The sequence below is a fragment of the Oncorhynchus keta genome, chromosome 21, assembly GCF_023373465.1.
Source record: "Oncorhynchus keta strain PuntledgeMale-10-30-2019 chromosome 21, Oket_V2, whole genome shotgun sequence".
Lineage (NCBI taxonomy): Eukaryota > Metazoa > Chordata > Actinopteri > Salmoniformes > Salmonidae > Oncorhynchus > Oncorhynchus keta.
In genome coordinates, this window is record NC_068441.1 from 48,252,013 (window position 1) to 48,273,588 (window position 21,576).

At 43.9% G+C, this 21,576-nt stretch overlaps 1 protein-coding gene across 2 annotated transcripts in view; it reads left to right on the forward strand.

Annotated features, from left to right (window-relative positions):
- Positions 1-21,576, forward strand: part of cers5 (ceramide synthase 5) — a 38,731-nt gene that overhangs the window by 10,384 nt on the left and 6,771 nt on the right. Inside the window, exons 2-8 of one of the 2 annotated variants that reach the window (XM_052474073.1) lie at positions 4,158-4,266; positions 5,992-6,122; positions 12,998-13,055; positions 13,155-13,205; positions 13,378-13,470; positions 20,788-20,916; positions 21,164-21,270. In XM_052474073.1, the coding sequence (XP_052330033.1) occupies positions 4,158-4,266; positions 5,992-6,122; positions 12,998-13,055; positions 13,155-13,205; positions 13,378-13,470; positions 20,788-20,916; positions 21,164-21,270 (678 nt within the window). The remainder of the gene's footprint in view (positions 1-4,157; positions 4,267-5,991; positions 6,123-12,997; positions 13,056-13,154; positions 13,206-13,377; positions 13,471-20,787; positions 20,917-21,163; positions 21,271-21,576) is intronic. The other variant, XM_052474074.1, reaches the window with a different exon arrangement.

Sequence of the window (21,576 nt, forward strand, 5' to 3'; positions counted from 1 at the left end):
TGTGAGAATACAAATGAGAATGAAAGCAGTATGAGAATACAAATGAGAATGAAAGCAGTATGAGAATACAAATGAGAATGAAAGCAGTATGAGAATACAAATGAGAATGAAAGCAGTGTGAGAATACAAATGAGAATGAAAGCGGTGTGAGAATACAAATGAGAATGAAAGCAGTATGAGAATACAAATGGGAATGAAAGCAGTATGAGAATACAAATGAGAATGAAAGCAGTATGAGAATACAAATGAGAATGAAAGCGGTGTGAGAATACAAATGAGAATGAAAGCAGTATGAGAATACAAATAGGAATGAAAGCTGTATGAGAATACAAATGAGAATGAAAGCGGTGTGAGAATACAAAAGGAGCAGGTTTTCATCAAGGATCTCTCTGTACTTTGGTCCGTTCATCTTTCCCTCAATCCTGACTTGTCTCCCAGTTCCTGCCGCTGACAAACGTACCCACAGCATGATACTGCCACCACCATGCTTCACCGTTGGGCTGGTATTGGCCAGGTGATGAGCGGTGCCTGGTTTCCTCCAGACGTGACGCTTGGGATTCAGGCCAAAGAGTTCAGTCTTGGTTTCATCAGAACAGAGATTCTTGTTTCTCATGGTCTGAGTGTCATTAAGGTGCCTTTTGGCAAACTCTAAGCAGGCAGTCATGTGCCTTTCACTGAGTGGCTTCCGTCTGGCTACTCTACCATAAAGGTCTGATTGGTGGAGTGCTGCAGAGATGGTTGACCTTCTGGAAGTTTCTCACATCTCCACAGAGGAACTCTGGTGCTCTGTCAGAGTGACCATCGGGTTGTGACAGTCTTGTTCTTTTGAATGAGTTTCTGTGTATTTAATCTCTACTCTCTTTGTCTTTTGGCTGGTGTTGGACAAATATTGTCAAAATATTGACATGATGGATATAACATCTTTTAAAAATGTTTATAAACAAGACATTGGAATACATTGGGAGACATTGGGAGAGATTGGGAGACATTGGGGGAGATTGGGAGACATAGGGAGAGATTGGGAGACATTGGGAGAGATTGGGAAACATTGGGAGAGTTTGGGAAGCATTGGGAGACATTGGGAGAGATTGGGAGACATTGGGAAACATTGGGAGACATTGGGAGACATTGGGAGACATTGGGAGACATTGGGGGAGATTGGGAAACATTGGGAGACATTGGGAGAGATTGGGAGACATTGGGAGAGATTGGGAAACATTGGGAGAGATTGGGAAACATTGGGAGACATTGGGAGACATTGGGAGACATTGGGAGACATTGGGAGACATTGGGAGAGATTGGGAAACATTGGGAGACATTGGGAGACATTGGGAGACATTGGGAGACATTGGGAGACATTGGGAGACATTGGGAGACATTGGGAGACATTGGGAGACATTGGGAAACATTGGGAGACATTGGGAGACATTGGGAGACATTGGGAGACATTGGGAGAGATTGGGAAACATTGGGAGAGATTGGGAAACATTGGGAGAGATTGGGAAACATTGGGAGACATTGGGAGAGATTGGGAGACATTGGGAGAGATTGGGAAACATTGGGAGACATTGGGAGGGATTGGGAGACATTGGGAGAGATTGGGAGACATTGGGAGAGATTGCGAAACATTGGGAGACATTGGGAGACATTGGGAGACATTGGGAGAGATTGCATTGTGTGAATATAAGAATACAAACGAGAATGAAAGCAGTATGAGAATACAAATGAGAATTAAAGCAGTATGAGAATACACATGAGAATGAAAGCAGTGTGAGAATACAAATGAGAATGAAAGCAGTGTGAGAATACAAATGAGAATGAAAGCAGTATGAGAATACAAATGAGAATGAAAGCAGTGTGAGAATACAAACGAGAATGAAATCAGTGTGAGAATACAAATGAGAATGAAAGCAGTGTGAGAATACAAATGAGAATGAAAGCAGTATGAGAATACAAATGAGAAGGAAAGCAGTGTGAGAATACAAATGAGAATGAAAGCAGTGTGAGAATACAAATGAGAATGAAAGCAGTATGAGAATACAAATGAGAATTAAAGCAGTGTGAGAATACAAATGAGAATGAAAGCAGTGTGAGAATACAAATGAGAATTAAAGCAGTATGAGAATAGAAATGAGAAGGAAAGCAGTATGAGAATACAAATGAGAATGAAAGCAGTATGAGAATACAAAGAATAAACAGTATGAAATACAAATGAGAATGAAAGCAGTATGAGAATACAAATGAGAATGAAAGCAGTATGAGAATACAAATGAGAATGAAAGCAGTGTGAGAATACAAATGAGAATGAAAGCAGTGTGAGAATACAAATGAGAATGAAAGCAGTGTGAGAATACAAATGAGAATGAAAGCAGTGTGAGAATACAAATGAGAATGAAAGCAATATGAGAATACAAATTATAAGATTTTTAAATTGTGTATTCTGATAAGGCTTCCTTCCTTATATATAGATAGGTTTATAATGAGTCCATCTGTAAGTGCGATTGTTTGTATTGTGTATATGTGCGATTGAGTGCGATTGTTTGTATATGTATATTTCACAATTTTACTGAGTTACAGTTCACATAAGGAAAGCAGAATTTAAATAAATTCATTAGGCCCTAATCTATGGATTTCACATGACTGGGCAGGGGTGCAGCCATGGGTGGGCCTGGGAGGACATAGGCCTACCCACTTGGGAGCCAGGCCAAGCCAATCAGAATGCAGTATTGTGAATACAGTGCAGAAAGTATTCAGACCCATTGACTTTTTCAACATTTTGTTACCTTACAGCCTTATTCTAAATTTGATTAAATAGTTTTTTCCCCTCATCAATCTACACACAATACCCCATAATGACAAAGTAAAAACAGGTTTTTAGACATTTTTGCTCAAATAAAACCTGATGTCACATTTACATAAGTATTCAGACCCTTTACTCAGTACTTTGTTGAAGTACCTTTGGCAACGATTACAGCCTCAAGTCTTCTTGGGTATGACGCTACAAGCTTGGCACCTGTATTTGCAGAGTTTCTCCCATTCTCCCAGCTCTGTCAGGTTGGATGGGGGAGCGTCACTGCACAGCTATTTTCAGAGATGTTCGATCGGGTTCAAGACGGACACTGGCTGGCCCACTCAAGGACATTCAGAGACTTGTCCCGAAACCAGTCTCCCAGTCCCTGCCGCTGAAAAACATACCCACAGCATGATACTGCCACCACCATGCTTCACCGTAAAGATGGTATTGGCCAGGTGATGAGCGGTGCCTGGTTTCCCCCAGACGTGACGCTTGGCATTCAGGCCAAAGAGTTCAATCTTGGTCTGAGAGTCCTTTAGGTGCCTTTTGGCTAACTCCAAGCGGGCTGTCATGTGCCTTTTACTGAGGAGTGGCTTCCATCTGGCCACTCTACCATAAAGGAATGATTGGTGGAGTGCTGCAGAGATGGTTGTCCTTCTGGAAGGTTCTTCCATCTCCACAGAGGAACTCTGGAGCTCTGTCAGAGTGACCATCGGGTTCTTGCTCACCTTCCTGACCAAGGCCCTTCTCCCCCGATTGCACAGTTTGGCCGGGCAACCAGTTCTTGGTAAAGTCTTGGTGGTTCATAACTACTTCCATTTAAGAATGATGGAGGTCACCGTGTTCTTGGGGACCTTCAATGCTGCTGACATTTTTTGGTACCCATCCCCAGATATGTGCCTCGACACAATCCTGTCTTGGAGCTTCGGCCTCTTGGCTTGTTTTTTTCTCTGACATGCACTGTCAACTGTGGGACCTTATATAGACAGGTGTTTGCCATTTCAAATCATGTCCAATCATTTGAATTTACCACAGGTGGACTTTAGTCAAGTTGTAGAAGCATCTGAAGGATGATTAATGGAAACAGGATGCAACTGAGCAAATGGTCTGAATACTTACAGTAGGTAAAGAAGGTATTTCTGTTTTGTATTTTTTATACATTTGCTAACATTAAAAAAATGCTTTGTCAATATGGGTTATTGTGTGTAGATTGAGGAGTATAAAAATAAATACATTTTAGAATAAGGCTATAACGTAACAAAATGTGGGGAAAGTCAAAGGGGTCTGAATATTTTCTTAATGCCCTGTATACAGCTAATAGCAATAAGAAAGAGATCGGCTTTCACTGCTGGTTTTCCTTCAGGTTCATAGCCAGACCATGTGCCTTCCTCTTGCATATCCACGCGACCTCAGTCCACTGGCGAGCCACACCCAACCCTGTCCTGGAGAAGGTGTTTACATCTATCACAAAGGTATACACACACACACACACACACACAGACACACACACACACACACACACACAGACACACACACACACACACACACACACACAAATAAGGTATTAGATGAGGTTTTTACAGTGTTTACATCCATTTCACATGTGACACACACACACACACACACACACTCACATCACACAAGACACACACACACACACAGACACACACACACACACACACACACACACACACACACTCACATCACAACACACACACAGACACACACACACACACACACACACACACACACACACACACACACACACACTCACACACAGACACACACACACACACTCACATCACAAAGGTACGCTACCCTCACACACCACACACCCACCCACACTAGACACAAGGAAAATATTGAACTGTTTGTCTGTCAGCTGTCCTTTGTCTCCTATTGTCTCTTGCCACGCATCCATGCAGCGGTCTTACACAATACTAAACTATACTGGTCTCACATGCCTTAGTTCTTCATTTGTTTCTTCCTCCTTCCTGCTCCTCTTACTTTCATCTCTCTCTCGTGTCTAAGTTGCAAAATTCCAGTAACTTTCCCTAAATTCCAAGGTGGGAATTATTTAATGGAAAACATAGGAATTTGGTGAACATTTTTAGATCCTAGATGACATGTCACTCTCTTGTCTCTAAGTTGTGAATTGTGAAAATAATTTCCTCTTGAAGAACAATAAGTGCTGTCAGTCTCCTAATGCCCCCACCCTCCCACCTGTCCAAATCTCAACCGCCTCACTCTCTGAATCCGTCTCTTCCTCCTTCCTCCTATTCTCCCTCGTAAATCATACTCTTATGACCTAGGCCTGTCATCTGATGTAATGTCTTGTGATGTGTTGGTGGGCCAGGAATGCCTTTGTTTTAAAGCAAATGTCTGTGTTGAGTTTCCCTTGTTAGTCATACTTTCTCCTATCTCTCTCTCCCTCTTTCTCCCTCTCTATGCCCCATTGTCTCTCTCTCCCTCCCCCTTGTCTCTCTCTCCCTCCCCCTTGTCTCTCTCTCCCCCTGTCTCTCTGTCCCTCTTTCTCTCTCTCCCTCCCCCTTGTCTCTCTCTCCCTCCCCCTGTCTCTCTCTCCCTCCCCCTTGTCTCTCTCTCACTCCCCTTGTCTCTCTCTCTCTCCCTCCCCCTTGTCTCTCTCTCACTCCCATTGTCTCTCTCTCACTCGCCCTTGTCTCTCTCTCCCTCCCCCTTGTCTCTCTCTCACTCCCCTTGTCTCTCTCTCTCACTCCCCTTGTCACTCTCTCCCTCCCCCTTGTCTCTCTCTCACTCCCATTGTCTCTCTCTCCCTCCCCATTGTCTCTCTCTCCCTCCCAATTGTCTCTCTCTCCCTCCCCCTTGTCTCTCTCTCACTCCCCATTGTCTCTCTCTCCCTCCCCCTTGTCTCTCTCTCACTCCTCCTTGTCTCTCTCTCCCTCCCCCTTGTCTCTCTCCCTCTCCCGTGTCTCTCTCTCACTCCCCCTTGTCTCTCTCTCACTCCCCCTTGTCTCTCTCCCTCTTCCGTGTCTCTCTCTCACCCCTTTGTCTCTCTCTCTCCCTCCCCCTTGTCTCTCTCCCTCTCCCGTGTCTCTCTCTCACTCCCCTTTGTCTCTCTCTCCCTCTCCACCTTGTCTCTCTCCCTCCCCCTTGTCTCTCTCTCCCTCCCCTTTGTCTCTCTCCCCCTCCCCCTTGTCTCTCTCTCACTCCCACAGTGCCCAGACTGGCGACACCTGGATGGGTTATCTAAGCAGCTGGACTGGGATGTGAGGAAGGTTCAGCAATGGTTCAGACACAGACGCAACCAGGACAAACCCAGCGTACTCACCAAGTTCTGTGAGAGCATGTAGGTTATCAAACCCAGCATACGCCCTTGTCTCTCTGAGAGCCGTAGGTTATCAAACCCAGCGTCTCACCAAGTTCTGTGAGAGCAACAGTTGTCAAACTGGCGACACCTGGATGGGTTATCTAAGCAGCTGGACTGGGATGTGAGGAAGGTTCAGCAATGGTTCAGACACAGACGCAACCAGGACAAACCCAGCGTACTCACCAAGTTCTGTGAGAGCATGTAGGTTATCAAACCCAGCGTACTCACCAAGTTCTGTGAGAGCACGTAGGTTATCAAACCCAGCGTACTCACCAAGTTCTGTGAGAGCACGTAGGTTATCAAACCCAGCGTACTCACCAAGTTCTGTGAGAGCACGTAGGTTATCAAACCCAGCGTACTCACCAAGTTCTGTGAGAGCACTTGGGTTATCAAACCCAGCGTACTCACCAAGTTCTGTGAGAGCATGTAGGTCATCAAACCCAGCGTACTCACCAAGTACTGTGAGAGCACGTAGGTTATCAAACCCAGTGTACTCACCAAGTTCTGTGAGAGCATGTAAGTTATCAAACTCAGCGTACTCACCAAGTACTGTGAGAGCATGTAGGTCATCAAACCCAGCGTACTCACTAAGTTCTATGAAACCATGTAGGTTATCAAACCCAGCATACTCACCAAGTTCTGTGAGAGCATGTAGGTTATCAAACCCAGCGTACTCACCAAGTACTGTGAGAGCACGTAGGTTATCAAACCCAGCGTACTCACCAAGTTCTGTGAGAGCATGTAGGTTATCAAACCCAGCGTACTCACCAAGTTCTGTGAGAGCATGTAGGTTATCAAACCCAGCGTACTCACCAAGTTCTGTGAGGGCACTTAGGTTATCAAACCCAGCGTACTCACCAAGTTCTGTGAGAGCATGTAGGTTATCAAACCCAGCGTACTCACCAAGTTCTGTGAGAGCACGTAGGTTATCAAACCCAGCGTACTCACCAAGTTCTGTGAGAGCACGTAGGTTATCAAACCCAGCATACTCACCAAGTTCTGTGAGAGCATGTAGGTTATCAAACTCAGTACAGAACATGTAGGTTATTAAACCCAGTACATGTAGGTTAACAAACCCAGTACAGGACATATAGGTTATCAAACCAGGTACAGGACATGTAGGTTATCAAACCCAGTACATGTAGGTTATCAAACCCAGTACATGTAGGTTATCAAACCAGGTACAGGACTTGTAGGTTATCAACCAGGTACAGGACTTGTAGGTTATCAAACCAGGTACAGGACATGTAGGTTATTAAACCCAGTACATATAGGTTAACAAACCCAGTACAGGACATGTAGGTTATCAAACCAGGTACAGGACTTGTAGGTTATCAAACCCAGTACCTGACATGTAGGTTATTAAACCAGGTACAGGACATGTAGGTTATCAAACCCAGTACAGAACATGTAGGTTATCAAACTCAGTACAGAACATGTAGGTTATTAAACCCAGTACATGTAGGTTAACAAACCCAGTACAGGACATATAGGTTATCAAACCAGGTACAAGACATGTAGGTTATCAAACCCAGTACATGTAGGTTATCAAACCCAGTACATGTAGGTTATCAAACCAGGTACAGGACTTGTAGGTTATCAACCAGGTACAGGACTTGTAGGTTATCAAACCAGGTACAGGACATGTAGGTTATTAAACCCAGTACATATAGGTTAACAAACCCAGTACAGGACATGTAGGTTATCAAACCCAGTACCTGACATGTAGGTTATCAAACCAGGTACAGGACATGTAGGTTATCAAACCCAGTACAGAACATGTAGGTTATAAAACCCAGTACAGAACATGTAGATTATTAAACCCAGGACATATAGGTTATCAAACCCAGGACATGTAGGTTATAAAACCAGGTACAGGACATGTAGGTTATCAAACCCAGTACAGAACATGTAGGTTATAAAACCCAGTACAGAACATGTAGGTTATCAAACCCAGGACATGTAGGTTATAAAACCAGGTACAGGACATATAGGTTATTAAACCAGGTACAGGACATATAGGTTATTAAACCCAGTACAGAACATGTAGGTTATTAAACCCAGGACCTGTAGGTTATTAAACCCAGGACCTGTAGGTTATCAAACCAGGTACAGGACATGTAGGTTATCAAACCCAGTACAGAACATGTAGGTTATCAAACCCAGTACAGAACATGTAGGTTATTAAACCCAGGACCTGTAGGTTATTGAGGACCTGTAGGTTATTACAAACCCAGGACCTGTAGGTTTCAAACCAGGTACAGGACATGTAGGTTATCAAACCCAGTACAGAACATGTAGGTTATCAAACCCAGTACAGAACATGTAGGTTATTAAACCCAGGACCTGTAGGTTATTAAACCCAGGACCTGTAGGTTATTAAACCCAGGACCTGTAGGTTATCAAACCAGGTACAGGACATGTAGGTTATCAAACCCAGTACAGAACATGTAGGTTATCAAACCCAGTACAGAACATGTAGGTTATTAAACCCAGGACCTGTAGGTTATTAAACCCAGGACCTGTAGGTTATTAAACCCAGGACCTGTAGGTTATCAAACCAGGTACAGGACATGTAGGTTATCAAACCCAGTACAGAACATGTAGGTTATCAAACCCAGCATACTCACCAAGTTCTGTGAGAGCATGTAGGTTACCAAACCCAGCGTACTCACCAAGTACTGTGAGAGCACGTAGGTTATCAAACCCAGCGTACTCACCAAGTTCTGTGAGAGCACTTGGGTTATCAAACCCAGCGTACTCACCAAGTTCTGTGAGAGCATGTAGGTTATCAAACCCAGCGTATTCACCAAGTTCTGTGAGAGCACGTAGGTTATCAAACCCAGCGTACTCACCAAGTTCTGTGAGAGCACGTAGGTTATCAAACCCAGCGTACTCACCAAGTTCTGTGAGAGCACGTAGGTTATCAAACCCAGCGTACTCACCAAGTTCTGTGAGAGCATGTAGGTTATCAAACTCAGTACAGAACATGTAGGTTATCAAACCCAGTACATGTAGGTTATCAAACCCAGTACATGTAAGTTATCAAACCCAGTACCTGACATGTAGGTTATCAAACCAGGTACAGGACTTGTAGGTTATCAACCAGGTACAGGACTTGTAGGTTATCAAACCAGGTACAGGACATGTAGGTTATTAAACCCAGTACATATAGGTTAACAAACCCAGTACAGGACATGTAGGTTATCAAACCAGGTACAGGACTTGTAGGTTATCAAACCCAGTACCTGACATGTAGGTTATTAAACCAGGTACAGGACATATAGGTTATTAAACCAGGTACAGGACATATAGGTCATTAAACCCAGTACAGAGCATGTAGGTTATCAAACCCAGTACAGAACATGTAGGTTATCAAACCCAGTACAGAACATGTAGGTTATTAAACCCAGGACCTGTAGGTTATTAAACCCAGGACCTGTAGGTTATTAAACCCAGGACCTGTAGGTTATCAAACCAGGTACAGGACATGTAGGTTATCAAACCCAGTACAGAACATGTAGGTTATCAAACCCAGTACAGGACACGTAGGTTATTAAACCAGGTACAGAACATGTAGGGTCATGTCATAGGCTATAACATCTAGTCTTGATCTATGGCTCTTATTGACTAATGAGTTTGCCCTTGACCTCTGTGGGATTGTGCACACGTTGTTATGTGGTGTGTGTGTGTGTGTAAATTAATCTGACTACTGTCATTACTACTGGCTTTGTTCTATCACTGACTACAATACATGATTCATCAGGATGTGTGTAATTATGAAGTGCATGCAAGGTCAGAGACCGAGACACGCATTCTTTTACAGTCTATTGTTCTGTCTGACCCCAGCCCTGTCATGTATTACAGGTGGAGTTTACAGTCTATTGTTCTGTCTGACCCCAGCCCTGTCATGTATTACAGGTGGAGTTTACAGTCCATTGTTCTGTCTGATCCCAGCCCTGTCATGTATTTACAGGTGGAGTTTACAGTCTATTGTTCTGTCTGACCCCAGCCCTGTCATGTATTACAGGTGGAGTTTACAGTCTATTGTTCTGTCTGACCCCAGCCCTGTCATGTATTTACAGGTGGAGTTTACAGTCTATTGTTCTGTCTGACCCCAGCCCTGTCATGTATTTACAGGTGGAGTTTACAGTCTATTGTTCTGTCTGACCCCAGCCCTGTCATGTATTTACAGGTGGAGTTTACAGTCTATTGTTCTGTCTGACCCCAGCCCTGTCATGTATTTACAGGTGGAGTTTACAGTCTATTGTTCTGTCTGACCCCAGCCCTGTCATGTATTTACAGGTGGAGTTTACAGTCTATTGTTCTGTCTGACCCCAGCCCTGTCATGTATTACAGGTGGAGTTTACAGTCTATTGTTCTGTCTGACCCCAGCCCTGTCATGTATTTACAGGTGGAGTTTACAGTCTATTGTTCTGTCTGACCCCAGCCCTGTCATGTATTACAGGTGGAGTTTACAGTCTATTGTTCTGTCTGACCCCAGCCCTGTGATGTATTTACAGGTGGAGTTTACAGTCTATTGTTCTGTCTGACCCCAGCCCTGTCATGTATTACAGGTGGAGTTTACAGTCTATTGTTCTGTCTGACCCCAGCCCTGTCATGTATTTACAGGTGGAGTTTACAGTCTATTGTTCTGTCTGACCCCAGCCCTGTCATGTATTACAGGTGGAGTTTACAGTCTATTGTTCTGTCTGACCCCAGCCCTGTCATGTATTACAGGTGGAGTTTACAGTCTATTGTTCTGTCTGACCCCAGCCCTGTCATGTATTACAGGTGGAGTTTACAGTCTATTGTTCTGTCTGACCCCAGCCCTGTCATGTATTACAGGTGGAGTTTACAGTCTATTGTTCTGTCTGACCCCAGCCCTGTCATGTATTTACAGGTGGAGTTTACAGTCTATTGTTCTGTCTGACCCCAGCCCTGTCATGTATTACAGGTGGAGTTTACAGTCTATTGTTCTGTCTGACCCCAGCCCTGTCATGTATTACAGGTGGAGTTTACAGTCTATTGTTCTGTCTGACCCCAGCCCTGTCATGTATTACAGGTGGAGTTTACAGTCTATTGTTCTGTCTGACCCCAGCCCTGTCATGTATTTACAGGTGGAGTTTACAGTCTATTGTTCTGTCTGACCCCAGCCCTGTCATGTATTACAGGTGGAGTTTACAGTCTATTGTTCTGTCTGACCCCAGCCCTGTCATGTATTACAGGTGGAGTTTACAGTCTATTGTTCTGTCTGACCCCAGCCCTGTCATGTATTACAGGTGGAGTTTACAGTCTATTGTTCTGTCTGACCCCAGCCCTGTCATGTATTTACAGGTGGAGTTTACAGTCCATTGTTCTGTCTGACCCCAGCCCTGTCATGTATTACAGGTGGAGTTTACAGACTATTGTTCTGTCTGACCCCAGCCCTGTCATGTATTACAGGTGGAGTTTACAGTCCATTGTTCTGTCTGACCCCAGCCCTGTCATGTATTACAGGTGGAGTTTACAGTCTATTGTTCTGTCTGACCCCAGCCCTGTCATGTATTACAGGTGGAGTTTACAGTCTATTGTTCTGTCTGACCCCAGCCCTGTCATGTATTTACATGTGGAGTTTACAGTCTATTGTTCTGTCTGACCCCAGCCCTGTCATGTATTACAGGTGGAGTTTACAGTCTATTGTTCTGTCTGACCCCAGCCCTGTCATGTATTACAGGTGGAGTTTACAGTCTATTGTTCTGTCTGATCCCAGCCCTGTCATGTATTACAGGTGGAGTTTACAGTCTATTGTTCTGTCTGACCCCAGCCCTGTCATGTATTTACAGGTGGAGTTTACAGTCCATTGTTCTGTCTGACCCCAGCCCTGTCATGTATTACAGGTGGAGTTTACAGTCTATTGTTCTGTCTGACCCCAGCCCTGTCATGTATTACAGGTGGAGTTTACAGTCCATTGTTCTGTCTGACCCCAGCCCTGTCATGTATTACAGGTGGAGTTTACAGTCTATTGTTCTGTCTGACCCCAGCCCTGTCATGTATTACAGGTGGAGTTTACAGTCTATTGTTCTGTCTGACCCCAGCCCTGTCATGTATTACAGGTGGAGTTTACAGTCTATTGTTCTGTCTGATCCCAGCCCTGTCATGTATTACAGGTGGAGTTTACAGTCTATTGTTCTGTCTGACCCCAGCCCTGTCATGTATTTACAGGTGGAGTTTACAGTCCATTGTTCTGTCTGACCCCAGCCCTGTCATGTATTACAGGTGGAGTTTACAGTCTATTGTTCTGTCTGACCCCAGCCCTGTCATGTATTACAGGTGGAGTTTACAGTCCATTGTTCTGTCTGACCCCAGCCCTGTCATGTATTACAGGTGGAGTTTACAGTCTATTGTTCCGTCTGACCCCAGCCCTGTCATGTATTACAGGTGGAGTTTACAGTCCATTGTTCTGTCTGACCCCAGCCCTGTCATGTATTTACAGGTGGAGTTTACAGTCTATTGTTCTGTCTGACCCCAGCCCTGTCATGTATTACAGGTGGAGTTTACAGTCCATTGTTCTGTCTGACCCCAGCCCTGTCATGTATTACAGGTGGAGTTTACAGTCTATTGTTCTGTCTGACCCCAGCCCTGTCATGTATTACAGGTGGAGTTTACAGTCCATTGTTCTGTCTGACCCCAGCCCTGTCATGTATTACAGGTGGAGTTTACAGTCTATTGTTCTGTCTGACCCCAGCCCTGTCATGTATTACAGGTGGAGTTTACAGTCTATTGTTCTGTCTGACCCCAGCCCTGTCATGTATTACAGGTGGAGTTTACAGTCCATTGTTCTGTCTGACCCCAGCCCTGTCATGTATTCACAGGTGGAGGTCTACATTTTATCTGTGCATATTTACCTATGGCATTCGTTTTCTATGGCAGGTGAGATTTGTGGTGATTGTGTGTATATTGACATTTTTCCTATTGATGTAACCGTGGTGTACTGAATTGAGACTGACTGTGTTTGTCTGTGTTGTACAGTGCCCATGGATGTGGGATACACACCACTGCTGGTACAACTACCCCTACCAGGTGACGTTATACAGCCTCTTTATTTGGTTGGAAGTATTTTGGAATGATAGAGTACTTCCTAGTAAACCCAGGAGGGTACAAGAAGACAACAGTATGGTATACACGTTCAATAATGTCTTTATCCGTATTAACAAAAACCCTGTCTGTCTTGGTCCCTGTTGGTATCTAACAGGTCCTGACCCCAGGCCTGTACCACTACTATGTGACTGAGCTGGGCTTCTACTGGTCCCTCATGTTCTCTCAGTTTACTGACATCAAACGCAAGGTGAGACGGGCAACAGATGCTGTCTGTTTGATGGGAACGTACACACACACACACACACACACACACACACACACACACAGCGCTACTTGAAAGGGGAGAAAGACTGGCCTCTAGATGTAAAAAAGAACTACTAGGTATGCTGAGATATTTCTTTCTGTTGTGAAATACAGGTCAGGTGTAGGGATGTACTTTATTCCACTGAATTAGAGCAGTTTAGTATGACTCATGAAAGGTTTTTTATTTTACCTTTATTTAACTCGGCAAGTCAGTTAAGAACAAATTCTTATTTTCAATGACAGCCTAGGAACAGTGGGTTAACTGCCTGTTCAGGGGCAGAACAACCTTGTCAGCTTGGGGGTTTGAACTTGCAACCTTCCGGTTACTAGTCTAACGCTCTAACCACCAGGCTACCCTGCCGCCCCATTATGAAAGGTTGCATGGGTTCTGCTCAGAAATGCTGTTAGTTTCAACCTCTAAATGCCTAGTTCCAGCACAGGGGACAGGATTTATAGTTATGTGATATTAGGATAGAATGTCCCGGTCCTTAATATAATTATTCAAATTCCATCATGGATTCCATGTGGTCAAGAAAATCTGTCTGGGGTTGGATAAGGCTAAAGCTATGTTGGAGTTTGTAAGACTGAGATTAAGATCACAGTGCATTCGGGAAGTATTCAGACCCCTTGACTTTTTCAAAATGTTATGTTACAGCCTTATTCTAAAATAGATTAAATATTTTTTCCCCCTCTTCAATCTACACAGGATAGCCCATAATGACATCACAATACCCCATAATGACAAAGCAAAAACAGGTTATTAGAAATGTTTGCTAATTTATAAAAAAATAAAAAACTGAAATATTACATTTACATAAGTATTCAGACCCTTTACTCAGTACTTTGTTGAAGCCCCTTTGGCAGTGATTACAGCGGCAGGGTAGCCTAGTGGTTAGAGCGTTGGACTAGTCACCGGAAGGTTGCAAGTTCAAACCCCCGAGCTGACAAGGTACAAATCTGTCATTCTGCCCCTGAACAGGAAGTCATTGAAAATAAGAATTTGTTCTTAACTGACTTGCCTAGTTAAATAAAGGTTAAAAATTATTTTTTTAAAACAGCCTCGAGTCTTCTTGGGTATGACGCTACAAGTTTGGCACACCTGTTTTTGGGGAGTTTCTCCCATTCTTCTCTGCAGATCCTCTCAAGCTCTGTCAGGTCGGATGGGGAGCATTGCTGCACAGCGATGTTCAGGTCTCCGGAGATGTTCGATCTGGTTCAGGTCCGGGCTCTGGCTGTGCCACTCAAGGACATTCAGAGACTTGTCCCGAAGCCACTCCTGCGTTGTCTTGGCTGTGTGCTTAGGGTCATTGTCCTGTTGGAAGGTGAACCTTCTGTATGAACATTCTGTATACTTCTGGCCCTTCTTTGGACACTGTGTTAACAACCCTCCAGGCAAGCTTCAATGCCATACAACTCTCCTTCCGTGGCCTCCAATTGCTCTTAAATACAAGTAAAACTAAATGCATGCTCTTCAACCGATCGCTGCCTGCACCTGCCCGCCTGTCCATCACTACTCTGGACGGCTCTGACTTAGAATACGTGGACAACTACAAATACCTAGGTGTCTGGTTAGACTGTAAACTCTCCTTCCAGACCCACATCAAACATCTCCAATCCAAAGTTAAATCTAGAATTGGCTTCCTATTTCGCAACAAAGCATCCTTCATTCATGCTGCCAAACATACCCTTGTAAAACTGACCATCCTACCAATCCTCGACTTCGGCGATGTCATTTACAAAATAGCCTCCAATACCCTACTCAACAAATTGGATGCAGTCTATCACAGTGCCATCCTTTTTGTCACCAAAGCCCCATATACTACCCACCATTGCGACCTGTACGCTTTCGTTGGCTGGCCCTCGCTTCATACTCGCCAAACTCACTGGCTCCATGTCATCTACAAGACCCTGCTAGGTAAAGTCCCCCCTTATCTCAGATCGCTGGTCACCATAGCATCACCCACCTGTAGCACGCGCTCCAGCAGGTATATCTTTCTGGTCACCCCCAAAACCAATTATTTCTTTGGCCGCCTCTCCTTCCAGTTAGTTCTCTGCTGCCAATGACTGGAACAAACTACAAAAATCTCTGAAACTGGAAACACTTATCTCCCTCACTAGCTTTAAGCACCAACTGTCAGAGCAGCTCACATATTACTGCACCTGTACATAGCCCACCTATAATTTAGCCCAAACAACTACCTCTTTCCCTACTGTATTTATTTTATTTATTTATTTATTTTGCTCCTTTGCACCCCATTATTTTTATTTCTACTTTGCACATTCTTCCATTGCAAATCAAACATTCCAGTGTTTTACTTGCTATATTGTATTTACTTTGCCACTATGGCCTTTTCTTGCCTTTACCTCCCTTATCTCACCTCATTTGCTCACATCGTATATAGACTTGTTTATACTGTATTATTGACTGTATGTTTGTTTTACTCCATGTGTAACTCTGTGTCGTTGTATGTGTCGAACTGCTTTGCTTTATCTTGGCCAGGTCGCAATTGTAAATGAGAACTTGTTCTCAACTTGCCTACCTGGTTAAATAAAGGTGAAATAAAAAATAGATTAAAAATAAACCTTCGTCCCAGTCTGAGGTGCTGAGCTCTCTGGAGCAGGTTTTCATCAAGAATCTCTCTGTACTTTGCTCCGTTCATCTTTGCCTCGATCCTGACTAGTCTCCCAGTCCCTGCTGCTGAAAAACATCCCCACAGCATGATGCTGCCACTACCATGCTTCACCGTAGGGATGGTGGAAAACATCCCCACAGCATGATGCTGCCACTACCATGCTTCACTGTAGGGATGGTGGAAAACATCCCCACAGCATGATGCTGCCACTACCATGCTTCACCGTAGGGATGGTGGAAAACATCCCCACAGCTTGATGCTGCCACTACCATGCTTCACCTTAGGGATGGTGGAAAACATCCCCACAGCATGATGCTGCCACTACCATGCTTCACCGTAGGGATGCTGAAAAACATCCCCACAGCATGATGCTGCCACTACCATGCTTCACCATAGGGATGGTGGAAAACATCCCCACAGCATGATGCTGCCACTACCATGCTTCACCGTAGGGATGGTGGAAAACATCCCCACAGCATGATGCTGCCACTACCATGCTTCACCATAGGGATGGTGGAAAACATCCCCACAGCATGATGCTGCCACTACCATGCTTCACCGTAGGGATGGTGAAAAACATCCCCACAGCATGATGCTGCCACTACCATGCTTCACCGTAGGGATGGTGGAAAACATCCCCACAGCATGATGCTGCCACTACCATGCTTCACCATAGGGATGGTGGAAAACATCCCCACAGCATGATGCTGCCACTACCATGCTTCACCGTAGGGATGGTGAAAAACATCCCCACAGCATGATGCTGCCACTACCATGCTTCACCGTAGGGATGGTGCCAGGTTTTCCTGACACCAGAGAATCTTGTTTCTCAATGTGTGAGAGTCTTTAGGTGCCTTTTGGCAAACTCCAAGCCGACAACCATGTGCCTTTTACTGAAAAGTGGCTTCCGTCTGGCCACTCTACCATAAAGGCCTGATTGCTTTTGTCCTTCTGGAAGGTTCTCCCATCTCCACAGAGGAACTGAAGAGCTCTATCAGAGAGATCATCTGGTTCTTGGTCACCTCTCTGACAAAGGCCCTTCTCCCCTAATTGCTCAGTTTGGCCGGGCGGCCAGCTCTAAAAAGAGTCTTGGTGGTTCCAAACTTCTTCCATTTAAGAATGATGGAGGCAACTGGGTTCTTGGGGACCTTCAATGCTGCTGACATTTTTTGGTACCCTTCACCAGATCTGTGCCTCGACACAATCCTGTCTCGGAGCGCTATGGACAATTCCTTCAACCTCATGGCTTGGTTTTTGCTCTGACATGCACTGTCAATGTGGGGCGTTATATAGACAGGTGTGTGCCTTTCCAAATCATATCCAATCAATAGAATTTACCACAGGGGGACTCCAATCAAGTTGTAGAGACATCTCAAGGATGATCAATGGAAACAGGATGCACCTGAGCTCAATTTAGAGTCTCATAGCAAAGGGTCGGAATACTTATATAAATAAGTGTAAAATGTTAATAAATAAAAAACTGTTTACGCTTTGTCATTATGGGGTATTGTGTGTAGATTGACGAGGATTATCATTTTTTAAATCCATTTTAGAATAAGGCTGTAAGGGCTATGAATACTTTACAAAGATACTGTAAGACTAAGATTTTTTTCAAAGCACTTTGCTGTCTTGTGAATAGTAGTGGAAGTGATTGTAGGCCCTGTTTTTGGTATGCTGAAGTACAGAAGAATCAGAAAGGAGTTCAAGAACCAGTCTCTTTCTGTTTCTCAGATTTATTGAATTATTTCAAGTCATTATTTGTATTTGATGTGCTCAGGAAGAGAGCCGTTTAACCAGGAAGTGCCAGATAAGTCAAATATGTAGACGGGTAGGATACTGTAAATGCTTCATCATCATCAGGACGTGGAGGGAGTGTTTTAGTCATTGTAGCTGTCAGTTTGTCTGGTCATTGTAGCTGTCACTGGACATGTCCTCAGTGTGACAGAGTCATAGACTGTCTGTTTATTTTAGTGTCGTTGCTTCAAAGTGTTCATCTCTGACCTTGGCTTACAGTGCTCCCTGTCTGTTTCTGTATCTTACTGCTACTGTAGAAGAGTAGATCATGTCTTACTGCTACTGTAGAAGAGTAGGTCATGTCTTACTGTTACTGTAGAAGAGTAGATCATGTCTTACTGTTACTGTAGAAGAGTAGATCATGTCTTAATGTTACTGTAGAAGAGTAGATCATGTCTTACTGTTACTGTAGAAGAGTAGATCATGTCTTACTGCTACTGTAGAAGAGTAGATCATGTCTTACTGCTACTGTAGAAGAGTAGATCATGTCTTACTGCTACTGTAGAAGAGTAGGTCATGTCTTAATGTTACTGTAGAAGAGTAGATCATGTCTTACTGTTACTGTAGAAGAGTAGATCATGTCTTACTGCTACTGTAGAAGAGTAGATCATGTCTTAATGTTACTGTAGAAGAGTAGATCATGTCTTACTGTTACTGTAGAAGAGTAGATCATGTCTTAATGTTACTGTAGAAGAGTAGATCATGTCTTAATGTTACTGTAGAAGAGTAGATCATGTCTTAATGTTACTGTAGAAGAGTAGATCATGTCTTACTGTTACTGTAGAAGAGTAGATCATGTCTTACTGTTACTGTAGAAGAGTAGATCATGTCTTACTGCTACTGTAGAAGAGTAGATCATGTCTTACTGTAGAATAGTAGGCCATGTCTTACTGTAGAAGAGTAGATCATGTCTTACTGTAGAAGAGTAGATCATGTCTTAGTAGGTCGGGTCTTACTGTAAAAGAGTAGGTCATGTCTTACTGTAGAATAGTAGGCCATGTCTTACTGTAGAAGAGTAGATCATGTCTTACTGTAGAAGAGTAGATCATGTCTTAGTAGGTCGGGTCTTACTGTAAAAGAGTAGGTCATGTCTTACTGTAGAAGAGTAGATCATGTCTTACTGTAGAAGAGTAGATCATGTCTTACTGTAGAAGAGTAGGTTGTGTCTTACTGTAGAAGAGTAGATCATGTCTTACTGTAGAAGAGTAGATCATGTCTTACTGTAGAAGAGTAGGTTGTGTCTTACTGTAGAAGAGTAGGTTGTGTCTTAATGTAAAAGAGTAGATAATGTCTTACTGTAAAGGAGTAGATCATGTCTTACTGTAGAAGAGTAGATCATGTCTTAGTAGGTCATGTCTTACTGTAGAAGAGTAGATCATGTCTTACTGTAGAAGAGTAGATCATGTCTTACTGTAGAAGAGTAGATCATGTCTTACTATAGAAGAGTAGATCATGTCTTACTATAGAAGAGTAGGTTGTGTCTTACTGTAAAATAGTAGATCATGTCTTACTGTAGAAGAGTAGGTCATGTCTTACTGTAGAAGAGTAGATCATGTCTTACTGTAGAAGAGTAGGTTGTGTCTTACTGTAAAAGAGTAGGTTGTGTCTTACTGTAAAATAGTAGATCATGTCTTACTGTTACTGTAGAAGAGGAGGTCATGTGAAAGTACACAACTCCTAGTTTTCCATACAAAGGCACAAACACTTGCACACATTGAAAGGAGAGTAGTCTTGAGTTGCCACACTTCCAAGTATCATTTTCCTTTCGTTATTGATTTTCTGATAGATTGTGAGAACCAGAAATCAAGGTTCATAAGAGGTAAACTAGGAAGTCAGATTATTTACCAGTTATTATAGGGAGCTCCTATAAATTATTTATGCTGTTTTAACGCAACATATAAATGTGCATCTGCATCCAATATCTAACAGTATTCCAGAATTTCCCTGTAACATTTCTGTAATGACCCAGTTGCTGTGACAACCTCCTGGTTCGTTATGACCCAGTTGCTGTGGTAACCTCCTCCTGGTTCGTTATGACCCAGTTGCTGTGACAACCTCCTGGTTCGTAATGACCCAGTTGCTGTGGTAACCTCCTGGTTCGTTATGACCCAGTTGCTGTGACAACCTCCTCCTGGTTCGTTATGACCCAGTTGATGTGGTAACCTCCTCCTGGTTCGTTAGGACCCAGTTGCTGTGGTAACCTCCTGGTTCGTTATGACCCAGTTGCTGTGGTAACCTTCTCTTGGGTCGTTATGACCCCGTTGCTGTGACAACCTCCTCCTGGTTCGTTATGACCCAGTTGCTGTGACAACCTTGTCCTGGTTTGTTATGACCCCGTTGCTGTGACAACCTCCTCCTGGTTCGTTATGACCCATTTGCTGTGACAACCTCCTCCTGGTTCGTTATGACCCAGTTGCTGTGACAACCTCCTCCTGGTTCGTTATGACCCAGTTGCTGTGACAACCTCCTCCTGGTTCGTTATGACCCAGTTGCTATGACAACCTCCTCCTGGTTCGTTATGACCCAGTTGCTGTGACAACCTCCTCCTGGTTCGTTATGACCCAGTTGCTGTGACAACCTCCTCCTGGTTCGTTATGACCCAGTTGCTGTGACAACCTCCTCCTGGTTCGTTATGACCCAGTTACTTTGGTAACCTCCTCCTGGTTCGTTATGACCCAGTTGCTGTGGTAACCTTCTCCTGGTTCGTTATGACCCAGTTGCTGTGGTAACCTCCTCCTGGTTCGTTATGACCCAGTTGATGTGGTAACCTCCTCCTGGTTCGTTAGGACCCAGTTGCTGTGGTAACCTCCTCCTGGTTCCTTGTTGAATTGCAGGACTTTCCCATCATGTTCATCCATCACCTAGCAACAGTGAGCCTGATCAGTTTCTCCTACGCTAACAACATGCTACGTGTCGGGAGCCTGGTGATGTGTGTCCATGATGCATCAGACTTCATACTGGAGGTCAGTGGGTATGGACGGACACAAACACACACACACACAGGCTCAGTTCCAGTGTCCACATTTACAAACTAGCATAATACTTAGAATGAGTTGGCCATGCATTTTCAGTGATATGCTAGTGTGGATACTGGAATGTCTTATTTCTCATGAAGAAGGAACTTCTGGTGTGACATGGAACATTCAGTCAGACACAGAAACTAGTAGGTACATTCAATTATATCAAGCTTTTTCTACTCCTCTTTTTCAGGCAGCCAAGCTGGCCAACTACGCCAAGTACCAGCGCTTGTGTGACTTCCTGTTTGTTCTGTTTGCAGTAGTCTTCTTCATCACACGGCTCGTCATCTACCCTCTACGGTTAGTGAAACTCTATGGTTGTCATCTACCCTCTACGGTTAGTGAAACTCTATGGTTGTCATCTACCCTCTACGGTCAGTGAAACTCTATGGTTGTCATCTACCCTCTACGGTTAGTGAAACTCTATGGTTGTCATCTACCCTCTACGGTTAGTGAAACTCTATGGTTGTCATCTACCCTCTACGGTTAGTGAACCTCTATGGTTGTCATCTACCCTCCTCAGTTAGTGAAACTCTATGGTTGTCATCTACCCTCTACGGTTAGTGAAACTCTATGGTTGTCATCTACCCTCCTCAGTTAGTGAAC